Source organism: Haliotis cracherodii, unplaced genomic scaffold (assembly GCF_022045235.1).
Source record: "Haliotis cracherodii isolate W230 unplaced genomic scaffold, xgHalCrac1.p SCAF_1, whole genome shotgun sequence".
NCBI classification, from domain to species: Eukaryota; Metazoa; Mollusca; class Gastropoda; order Lepetellida; family Haliotidae; genus Haliotis; species Haliotis cracherodii.
This window is the reverse complement of record NW_027266264.1, coordinates 44,015,364-44,028,068: the sequence shown is the minus strand read 5'-3', so window position 1 is coordinate 44,028,068 and position 12,705 is coordinate 44,015,364. Positions and strand designations below refer to the sequence as shown.

At 37.4% G+C, this 12,705-nt stretch overlaps 1 protein-coding gene across 4 annotated transcripts in view; it reads left to right on the top strand.

Moving 5' to 3' along the window:
- LOC139478144 (small conductance calcium-activated potassium channel protein-like) overlaps positions 1-12,705 on the top strand; it is a 456,162-nt gene that overhangs the window by 173,538 nt on the left and 269,919 nt on the right. For all 4 annotated transcript variants that reach the window (XM_071260503.1, XM_071260487.1, XM_071260495.1 and 1 more), the window contains one exon: positions 94-512. In XM_071260503.1, coding sequence (XP_071116604.1) covers positions 94-512 — 419 coding nt within the window. The remainder of the gene's footprint in view (positions 1-93; positions 513-12,705) is intronic.

Below are 12,705 nucleotides of genomic sequence, written 5' to 3'. Positions count from 1 at the left end.
ACTGTTCTGATTAAAATACTAGTTGTATTCATATAACAATGGCCATTGTTCATAATTCATGCATACTTATAGTAGGTGATGTTTTTTTTCCAGTTATTTGCAGTGGACAACTGTGTTGAGGATTGGAGAATAGCAATTTCCTGGAGGAGAACAATCCAGCTTACGGTGGAAATTGTCATATGTGCAGTGCATCCCATTCCAGGCAACTTTACCTTTGTATGGACAACGCCAAAAACTGATCATCGTGACGCCCAGCACACTGTTGTTCCAGTTGATATTGTGCTTTCTATTCCAATGTACCTTCGTCTATACCTTATTTGTAGAGTTATGTTGTTGCACAGCAAGTTGTTTACTGATGCATCTTCTCGAAGCATAGGAGCTTTGAACAGGATTAATTTTGATACCAAGTTTGTGTTGAAGACACTTATGACCATATGTCCTGGAACTGTTCTTCTTGTATTTATGCTGTCTCTATGGATAATAGCAAGCTGGCTACTTCGAGCTTGTGAAAGGTTAGTAATAGTTACTTTTCTTGCATAGGATATTCTCTGGTTGATAATGCATCTTTGTTGGGCTAAACATAAGAATGTAATTTGTCATTGATGACAGCTTTAATGCCATGCCATATGCCTTCATTGCAACCAACATGTTTGTAATTACTCAACAGATCTTGAGGAGCTAAACCATCCTGTCATCTTTAACTTTGACATGTATCTATAGATTCACACATAAAAATCGACATATGTTCAACATGAGGGCAGCTTCTGTTTCAAAAATGAAGATTCATGTGCAAACATCATTAAAAAATGTGCAGTAAAGTTGAAGGACATTTCTCTTTACAACCCATCTCCATGCAGTATTTCATTATGTGGCACCAAACATTTGCATAACTTGTCCTATATAACTGATCCTGAATTCAACTTTACAGCTAAAACATACTGCACTAAAACTTTTGAAGAGCTATCATGTCAAACTAAAAACATCATATATGGCATTGAATGTACCCTTTGTGGGTTGATTTAAATGTGACAGACACAACAGAAATAATCAACATGTGTCGGCCAGCACAGATCAGGCATCAACAGAAATATTTCCAATTGTGTCCACCAACATTTCAATTAAGAAAACACTCAGTCTTTTGCATGAAAGTTAGGATATGGGAGAAAATATACCATCCCTCTAATAGCCTTAAATGCAGTCGACCTTATAGAATGTCCAGAGAAAATAATTGAAATTGACTGTTGTGTACAGCAATGCCACATGGATGTAATGACAAAATATGAGAAGATGACAGTCTGTTTGACCAAAGAACTCCCAACGTCAGTATATTGAGTCTGTTCCCGGCATCCCAAAGACGCAGCCACAGTCACAAAAAGATCGAAGACTAAATCATACCATTCATTTGGAAGATTTGTTGCCTCTCCTTCAGGAACCATTGAAACTGCACAAAGTAAGAACAAGACTATACTCTGTGTCATTTAAAGAAATTAAACGACTCCCGTAACCTTTGCTGATGGGTGGGTCACAGACAGTAACGCCCACAGTATCAACTAGAGAGTATAGTTCTTGATATTGCTTTGAAACGTTTGGCCAATTCAAAAATAGACTCAACTAAATCAGACAATGACCGCATTTTTTTTTATTTTGAAATTTGCAAACACGCAATCTTAGTTCCGCTACCGCTAAACAAAGATCTTAAGACATCCCATTAAGGGTAACGTCAGAACGACCTTTCATCCGACGTATCAGTGCGTCGCTTACCAGATTATGAAATTGAAGTCGGAATGTGATTTCTAATCACGCAGTCTCGAAAACTTTAACATGGGGTATTCCGAACGATAGTTACGGGTTTAACGACTGAATCCTTACAATCTAGACCATCCATTAACCATTCCAGAATGTTTTTTTGTTCAGGTTGCAAATTTGTAATCGAGAATTTGTCAAAATATGTTTCGAAGCTTAGTCGCCAATTTGAAATTTTTGCCGTAAAGCACAAGAAAGCTGCCTTCTGATTGGTCATTCCATTGGTCAGTCAAAGTTCGCGCAAGTGGGTCTGACGTGACCCGTAATGGGATGTCCTCAGATCTTTGTTTAGCGATAGTGAGAACTAAGAGCTGATTTTAATGAAATTGGCAAACAAGGGAATTGATGCCTTAATTAAAAATTTAAATTTAATAAACCCATTCTGTCCCAGCCAGCTATCATCCAAAGTCCGGCTGCCCCACATGAAAAGGTTGCAGTTGTTCCCACTGACAAGGCCTCAAATAACATAACCATTTTATGTAAGCATCACTACATATATTTTTTTATCAAAGAACTTGGCATAAATAACATTTCAAATAATGCCACATATAAGGCCAGTATGTTAACTGAGGAAGACATCTGCCCAAACCATGCATCAGTACTGTCAGCTTTTGACATGTCCGTTCCTCTTTTGTGGTGGATTCCAAAGCTCCATAACCATCCATACAAAGAGAGATATATTGCTGGGTCCAGCAAATGTTCCACCAAATCCCTGTTTCAACAATTAACCATAAGCCTTAATACAATCAAGGAAGGACTTTCTTTATGTTCACAGAAAGTAGAAGGCCAAGTGTAATTAATGCAATGTGGATTCTCAAAGGATTTACGTGACTTTTTGCATTCTCAGAAAAGATCAAGTTCCTTTCTGTCAATACATTTGATTTTCAACTTTGAACACCACTATCCCACATGACAAACTTGGGAAAACTTAATTTCTTGATCTGTGGGGCTTTTGTTACAAAAAGTGGTGACCATAGATTCAGAGGTTCAGGACAATTTGTTAAAAAATAAAGCAAATGCCATCTCAAATTTACTGAGAAAACTAAATGTGAAATGCTGGACTTCCTCATTGATAACATCTTCGTAAAATTTCGTAAGACATTTAGGCAAGAAGTAGGCATCCCCATGTGCACTAATTTTGCTCCTGGTCTTGTGGATCTGTCTCTTTATGCATATGAATCAGAATTTGTGCTTGGATTGGCAATTTTTAACTTAAGCTTAATGTATGTAAACGATCTGACATAGTTCAAAAATAATCAAATAGCCAATTCCTTCCACGGATTTACCCACTTGAACATGTTGAACCAGAAATAAAGGAGACCAGTGAGACCACCTCATCTGTTTCATATTTAGATCTAGGCATAAAGATTCAGAGTGACAAAACACTCCCCACAAAACTGTATGACAAGAGGGATGACTTCAACTTTCCAATAGTCAACTTCCCTTTAATGTTGAGCAATATTCCTGCAGCTCCAATTTTTTGTGTTTACATTTCACAACTTTTGAGATACAATCAAAAATGCTCTTTCTTCCAAGATTTCAAACAGCGTCATACGACTCTTGTTCGGAAGTTGTTCGATCATGGTTAGAATATTCAAGGCCTCAGTAAAGCTTTCAAAAAGTTTATGGTAGACATCCAAATCTGATGCATCAGTATCAAAATTGATGTCTGATGCAATTCCCTATTTTGACTTGTATCATATGTTCCCATGTTTTTTTCAGGTGAACACTTGACTTGCCTTTGTTTGTGGTGGTGTCACCTGGGGGCCAGGATATGCTCGCCCTTTCGCGATCATCTGTTATCATCCCTATTTGATAGTGATTCATAAACATTTGCTAATGATATAGTCAGATATTTCTATTGGATCTCGCTTTATTTACATTTCTCTAACTTACAACAATGTTGGGTGTGTTCTTTTTAAGGTTCAAAATACAAATTACAACAGCACATTGTGTAATAACATAACACTGTGATGCTTCTATCTCACAGAGCATTGTGTAATAACATTACACTGTGATGCTTCTATCTCACAGAACATTGTGCAATAACATTACTCTGTGATGCTTCTATCGCACAGAACATTGTGTAATAACATTACACTGTGATGCTTCTATCTCACAGAACATTGTGTAATAACATTACACTGTGATGCTTCTATCTCACAGAACATTGTGTAATAACATTACACTGTGATGCTTCTATCTCACAGAACATTGTGTAATAACATTACACTGTGATGCAACTCACTCACAGAAAATTGTGTATTAACATTACAGGTTACACACAACCAAATGTTTTCCCATAGACTTCTATAGTAACGTTATGATTTTTTTAAAAATAACTAAGCATTCAACAGCTATTACCTGTATGTGTGTGCACAGTTTGGCCTTAGAGCAGCAATAAAAAAAATAAAAATGACTAGCTTAGTCAGCTCCTTTTCCGAGTACCGGAAGCTAAACACACCACCCCCAGTTTCGCACCAAATGTCACCTACTTTAAAATAGCTGTGGTCACATTCAGCATAAGTCATCATGTTGAAAAAGACAGAACTAAATATAGAAAAACATGGTCAGTTTTAATAACTGGAGGGATGTACATTTGAAAGACATAAAAATCTTACAGAATATCCTCCAATCACAGCCTTCAGATATCTCTCGATCTACACTGAAGGCTCCCTACGAAAACCGCACTGTCCAAACTGGTTCTGATTTGGTGTAGTAGAACCTGTACTGTGATGCAACTCACTCACAGAACATTACACAGTGATGCAACTCACTCACAGAACATTACACTGTGATGCAACTCACTCACAGAACATTGTGTATCAACATTACACAGTGATGCAACTCACTCACAGAACATTGCGTAATAACATTACACAGGGATGCAACTCACTCACAGAACACTGTGTAATAGCATTACACTGTGATGCAACTCACGAACAGAACATTGTGTAATAACATTACACTGTGATGCAACTCACTCACAGAACACTGTGTAATAGCATTACACTGTGATGCAACTCACTCACAGAACACTGTGTAATAGCATTACACTGTGATGCAACTCACGAACAGAACATTGTGTAATAACATTACACTGTGATGCAACTCACCAATAGAACATTTTGTATTAACATTACACAGTGATGCAACTCACTCACAGAACACTGTGTAATAGCATTACACTGTGATGCAACTCACCAACAGAACATTGTGTAATAACATTACACTGTGATGCAACTCACTCACAGAACATTTTGTATTAACATTACACAGTGATGCAACTCACAAACATAACATTGTGTATTAACATTACACTGTGATGCAACTCACTCACAGAACAATGTGTAATAACATTACAGTGATGCAAACTCACCAACAGAACATCGTGTATGAACATTACACTGTGATGCAACTCACCAACAGAACATTGTGCAATAACATTACACAGTGATGCAACTCACCAACAGAACATTGTGTAATAACATTACACAGTGATGCAACTCACAGAACATTGTGTAATAACATTACACAGCGATGCAACTCACTCACAGAACATTGTGTCATAGCATTACACTGTAATGCAACTCACCAACCAGGGGTCTGGAAATCGTCATATGCGCCAGACATGTCAGATTGGGATCTCAAATGTCCGGTTTAAAATATTGCTTACCGTACATTTAAATTTTTCTGTCCGGACATTTTAAAAAGTATTGTCCGGACATTCTTAAATTTTGACCGGACATGATCAACAGTTAGGACTGAGCAGTTTCTGTCTGCAGTTGTAACACAATGAAGATTATCTACACTGACAAGTTGGTTTGTTTTGATTGCTGTAAATACAACGTACCTAAATGATAGTCCAATCGGTCAATCACTGTAATAGGCAATAAACTGAGTTGACACTGATTAATCGAGGATTAATTTCTGAGAACATCGTGTTAATTTGAGTGAAAGGTGTTTACAGCTGTACATAAATACCTCATATCCTCACAATGCTAGGATTCGTAACCTCAGACAACTAGCGAAAGCGTGACGACAGCCTGTCGACCGATGCAGATCAGTCGAGCGGATCTGCCAAACCCTCAAAGTCTGGACGATCATTTTGTAAGTCGTGGTTAACAACTTTCACTTGGTTGACATACAATGAGGATTTGCAGATTTTATTGTTTTCAGTAGCTAGTCGTATATTGAATCTTGATTGACCGCCATTTTGCTTTCTGTGACGATCGATATCAAATTTTTTTATGGTCAATAATTAAGTACAGATGAAAAAAGTATTCAAATAACTATTGCTATCAAAGATATTTTAGTATTTGTGATTATATTATCTGTCTTGTTTTTAAATAATCTTTAGTTTAAAAAACACCTTTTCCCGTGAGGTCACGTGATAACCAAATATGGGATAATAGTCTCGATCCAAATGTTACAACGTGTACACTTGAGCAGACTCTTAAATATAACTCATGAATATTAATTAGACCGTTCACTACGTTAACAGGTCGTTATTATAACAGAAACAAACGTATGTTTTCCATGTATATCTAAAATGATATTATTTGTTATTAATTGTCCGGTGACTTAAACAATTTAAATTAAAACAGTTCATAATTGATTATATTATGAATACGTAACAACTTGTAATGTGTGTGAAAAGTCGTACTAAAATACGCTATTTGAAGGGGGCGTGGCCTAAATGCAAATGTCTGATTGGGATTTTAAATTTTCCGGACCCCTGTCACCAACAGAACATTGTGTAATAACATTACACTGTAATGCAACTCACTCACAGAACATTGTGTAATGTCATTACACTTTGATACAACTCACTCACACAACACTGTGTAATAACATTACACTTTGATACGACTCACTCACAGAACACTGTGTAATGACATTACACAGCGATGCATCTCACTCGATTGACCCTTGATTTGACCTTTACACCTTTACAAAATAAATATAATTTAAAAACGCATTTCCCAAAACCTTTGACACTAATTTTGAGCTTACAATGCGGGAGATGACATATTAATACAATTTAGGGGTAAGGCATTTAGGAAAGAAGTAGGCATCCTTATGGGCACCAATTGTGCTCCCCTTCCTTTAAGCCATTAATTCCAGACGAAACCCTGCTATACAGATCAGTGTAATGTGCCTGTTGATGATTTCGGATCTTGAAAAATACTGAACAATATTATTGTTTACTTCACTGAACTGAAATTTTCCAATGGCAATGAACCAAAAAGGGGGTATAAGTAGACAAACACCATTTCTGAATTACACGAGAAATGGGGGATATGTCATTTCCTGATGACTCTTGTTCTATTTAGGTGAATATTTCCTGGGAGTCTGTACCTTTTACACAAATGCTTACTTGATTACATTTACAAGTAACCTTGGTAGCATGCTTGTACCTTGAGCTTAAAAATATCAGTAACAAATACAATTTACCCTGTGCAACCGCATACTGACACCCCCGAATTATACGTCAGATTTATTGACGACATTTTCCTGATCTGGACTGTGGGTCTCACCAGATTAGAATCTTTCATCAAAGAAATCAATGAATTACATCCCACCATTAAATTCACTGCTGAATTTTCTAGGGAAAAAAATGTTTTCTGAGACACTTGGGTCATCTTTAACCAGAAAACAAATAAACTGGACTTTGAAATGTATTGCAAACCCACAGATACACATTCGTATCTGCTATACACTAGTAGTATAGGTAATGATGGTTCTGCCGCAACCCCACTGGATTCATATACCTATACCACCACTACAGGGGGAATTTTTTATTTGTAAACAATGATGAGATTCAACGATCGTCATGATTCGTATTAAAGGAATCATCAATATTAATTAATAATGAATAAAATTTACTATACCCCACGAGGATATTGGAAAGGTATAGGAGCAATACAAAAATTAGCCACCAAGGCTAAGGTATCTATAGATGTGGCCAAGGATTGGTTAAAGAAACAAGCGATGTTGCAAATATACTTACCGGGACCGCGTTATATACCGAGGGAGAAGTTTGATATTTTTACAACGAATGAAGTTCATCAGGCTGACCTCTTGTTTCTTCCCCATGATAAGGTAAAACGCAAAACGTAAAAAATACGCTTTAACCGTAGTGGATGTGGCTAGTCGATACAAGGAGGCCGAGACATTAACCTCGAAGGATTCAACAGAGGTAGCTAATGCACTGAGTCGCATATATAAACGCGGACCACTAAAATGGCCCAAGTTATTTCAAGTAGAACCTGGTCGCGAGTTTGTCGGATATTAACTATTAACAAAGAATGATGTCGATTTAGGGGTGGTGAAAAAGAGGCCCACAGTAGTCAAGCTATCGTTGAAAGATTTAACCGGACATTAGCGGAATGTTTGTTTGGATATCAGTATGGATTCAAAATGAAATCAGAACGATTAAGATCAACCGAATGGGTGACACGATTATCAGCTGTTGTATCAGCGCTGAATTATCATGGAACTGTTCTGGGTGAACAATACCTTCCAAATGGCGTGCTGGTTTTCTTGGGGAATTAGTCAGCAAAGAGCTTGAGTCACAGGAGACTAATCACAATTTTATTTACAAGAACAATTAACAATATCTTAGAAAATAGCTGAGGGTGCCACAGAGAGTCGGTACAACCCTCTGGGCTGTGGGAGAGAGGTCTGCTTGGTAAGAGAGTCAAACCCCTTCCCTGCTAAAACTTACTTACTTACTTACTTATATTGGAGATTTAACGTGCGCTTTCCGACTGCAAGCGTATGTCGCACACGGGCCCGGCCAGGCCATTTAATGTGTTTCAAAAAAGGGGAAAAGTGAGTTTGTGCAACCCAGGAGGGGGCTTTAGGGGTTACTTATATAGTAATTTTGAAATTTTGAGATTTGGAAAGAATGCCAAGAGTGGGTGGGGGACGAACTAAGGGAGCTGTGTGTGTTGGGTGGTTATCAAATAAGGTAGTTTTGGTTTTAATATTTTATTTGGGGTTTAAATGCGACTAATTAGTCCTGTTTTTATTAGGTATATGCCTAAGGCTTTGAATTTTTCTAATTTATTTTGTGGATTTAGGATTGATTCTAGTGTAAGTCCGGTTTTAAGATTTAGGGTGGTCTGTAGTGTTGTTCGGTGTGTTTGGTAGTGTGTGCAGTGAATGAGTACGTGTTCTGGTGTTTCTTGTTGTTTGCAATGTGGGCAGTTTCCTGTTGTGTGTAGTTTAGCTATTTTACGGTGATTATTTAGTTTGGTGTGGCCTGTTTGTAGTTTGGTAATTATTCTGTCGATTTTTTTGGATGGGTGTAGTATTTTGGGTTTATTTAGGGTTTTTTTGAGTACTTTCCTGATTTGGCTATTTGAGTTTTGGTATATATTTTGCCATTTTTTGTTAATTTTTTGTTTAGTGACACTTTTGATTTCTGATTTTGAGCTGGGTAAGTTTAAGCTTATTTCTGGGAGTTTAAGGGATAATTTTGCTGCTTTATCTGCCTTTTCATTTCCAAAGATTCCTACGTGGGCGGGGATCCAAATGAACTCTATTTGTTTACCTACCTTAGTTAAGTTGTTTGAGCTATTGAGTATTTGATTTATTAGTTTGGGGCGGTTTTTAGTGTTTTTATTTTTGAGGGCTTGTAGTCCACTGAGAGAGTCGGTTAGGATGAGGATTTTTTGGTGTTTTTTAGATTGCTGATTGTGTAGTGCTGAGGCCATGCCCATTAGTTCGGCCGTGAATATGGATTGGTTGTTTGGGAGTCGGTAAGATTGTGTGTCTTTGGTTGGTTGTGCGATGTGGACTCCGAAACCTGTGTGTTTTGAGATCGGATCTGAGGATCCGTCTGTGTATATGTGACACCAATTTGGCCAATGTTCATGTATGTATGCTAGTGTGGTGGTTGCTAAAACTTTGCTACAGTATGTATTTAAAAAAAATTTGAACAATAAAAAGGAATATGATTGGTTGATACACGATTGGTTGTGCCCTATGCTAAATGAATGGCTAGACAGAGGGGAATACTTAATCCTGTTAATCCTGTTGGACTGGCACTAATCTTGTTGACATATTTACTGGATGCTTTGAAAGAGATTATGGTGACACTATAGACGAGCTTTTGTTGGGGCTAATCCTTAATGCACTATAGACGAGCTTGTATGGGGGCTAATCCTTAATGCCCTATAAAAGAGCTTGTATGGAGGCTAATTCTTAATGAATCTGCTGAATGTTATTCTAATATAGGTGATGACGGATTTACTTAAATAAAATAGTTCAAGGTAATCTATAAGACTAAGTAGACATATCTTTTGTCTGGGAGATGTGATCTTGATACCTTAGGCTAGCATTTATCTAAAAGCTTCAAATCAATTAAACTATGTAGACGTAACTCTTGTTTTATTGAATAGTATGTCTAGGATATACGACACCCTAAACCAATCCCTAAGCAAAAAACTACACTCAATCCAATATCAGGCTCTAAAACTAATAACACGCACTCAACATGGCACCTCTTACACTTCACTCCAGGCCTTAACAGGAGAAATGCCACTAAATCTACGTAGGGAACAATTAACTCTAAATTTCTGGGCCGCGTCTCAATCCAACCCCCTAATTCAAAACCTAATAAACAAAAATATCAGCCCCCAAAACCAAGCCCTAGCTCGAAAACACCCTCTACTTACTCCAATATCCCAAAGAATAACCAATTACTTAAATGAACACCAAATAAACAATCTTGAACAAAACTGTAAAAAATCAAATATCTTCACCCCAAAACTTAAAACACCCAAAATAGACATAACACTAGCTAGCACAATCAATAAACAAACCAACCCAAACATAGCAAAAACCACCACACTAGCCAACATACATGAAAATTGGCGAAATTGGTGTCACATTTACACAGACGGATCCTCAGATCCGATCTCCAAACACACAGGTTTCGGAGTCCACATCACACAACTGACTAAAGCCCAGAATCCTACCGACTCCCAAACAATCAATCAATATTCACGGCTGAACTAATGGGCATGGCCTCAGCCCTTCATAATCAACAATCTAAAAAACAACAAAAAATCATAATACTTACCGACTCGCTCAGTGGACTGCAAGCCCTCCAAAAGAAAAACACCAAAAACCGCCCTGAACTAATAAATCAAATACTAAAAAGCTCAAACGATTTAACTAAGGCAGGCAAACAAATAGTATTCATTTGGATCCCTGCCCACGAAGGAATATATGGCAATGAAAACGCTGATAAAGCAGCTAAACTATCCCTTAAAATCCCAGAAATAAGCTTAAACCTACCCATCTCCAAATCAAAAATTAAAAGTGTCAACAAACAATAAATCACCAAAAAATGGCATAATCTATATCAAAACTCAAATAGCCTAATCAAAACGGTTCTAAAAAAAACCCTAACCAAACCAAAAATGCTACATCCGTCCCAAAAAATTGACGGAGTAATTACTAAACTCCAAACAGGACATACCAACCTAAATAACAACCTCAAAATAATAAGAAAACACGCAACAGGAACCTGCCCATATTGCAAACAACAAGAAACCCCAGAACACGCACTCATACACTGCACCCACTACCTAAAACACCGAACTACACTACAAACCACCCTAAATCTAAATAAGGCTGTTACTCTAGAAGCAATCCTAAACCCACAAAATAAAATAGAAACATTCAAAGCCTGAGGCGTATACTTAATCAAAACAGGACTAATAAATCGCATTTAAAACCCAACTAAACTACCAAAACCAAACCACATAATCAAACTAACAAACTTCCATACTCAGGTCCCTTAGTTCGCCCCCCAAACCCTCTTGGCATTTTTTCCAAATCTCAAAATTTCCAAAATTCTATATAAGCAACCACTAAAACACCCCTGCTGGATTGCCAAACAACTTTTTCCCCTTTTTAGGAAACACATTAAATGGCTTGGCCGGGCCCGTGTGCGAAATACGCTGCAGTCGGAAAGCACACGTAAAATCTCCAATATAAGTAAGTAAGTAAGGAGATGCGCTCCCATTACCTTAGGCTAGCATCTGTCTAAAAAGCTATAACTGAAACTACTGATATTTTATATGTGCATTTTACCTGATGACAAGTATTTCTTGCTAAACTATTATATGAAATGATGTATAAATATTACACCATGATAGAATAATGAAGTAACAAGATTAAATGGGAAGAAACCATCTGATGCGATTAAAATGAAATCCGTGACTTCCGAATCTTCAGCACCGAGGAGAGGCAAAGAACAAAAACTTCCAGATAGAGTAAGCGTAAGATATTTATACCAGCCCGGTGAACTCGAAGGAGGCCAATGTCGTGCAACCGATTCGATTTGGTCCCTTAAGACATATAACATAAGTCGATTGGTTATGAAAGAAGGAGAGCCTATTCTTTATTGTCTTAAAGATGGACCGGGCAGGGCATTTGTACGAGAAGAGTTACTCATAGTTCCCAATGATACAGTATTACCGCCATACCACCATAACCATAGGTTGTTACACCATCCTTATCAATCCATCTCTTTGTATCTAAGGGGGATAATGATGTCTTGTTCATTATTAATCCATATATCCTATGATTGTAACTTCTTAAAGAGTTCATCTCGTGTTTGAACGTTCTACCATTGAATAATGATTCTTTATACTGTTCGTGTTTGATTTGCTTTTTTACCACATACTTCTTAACGCCTTTAGCTTTTCTTATCTCTCCATTATCGGACTTCTTTATAGAATACATCTTAGGTCTTAATCCGACATACTCCTCTATAGGGGTCCCAGCGCATTCATCCTTCATCTTGCCTAACACCTTTTTATTTACTATGCTGTGCAGTGGATTATCTTTTGGGTAATCGCTCGTGTCGTACATATCTAT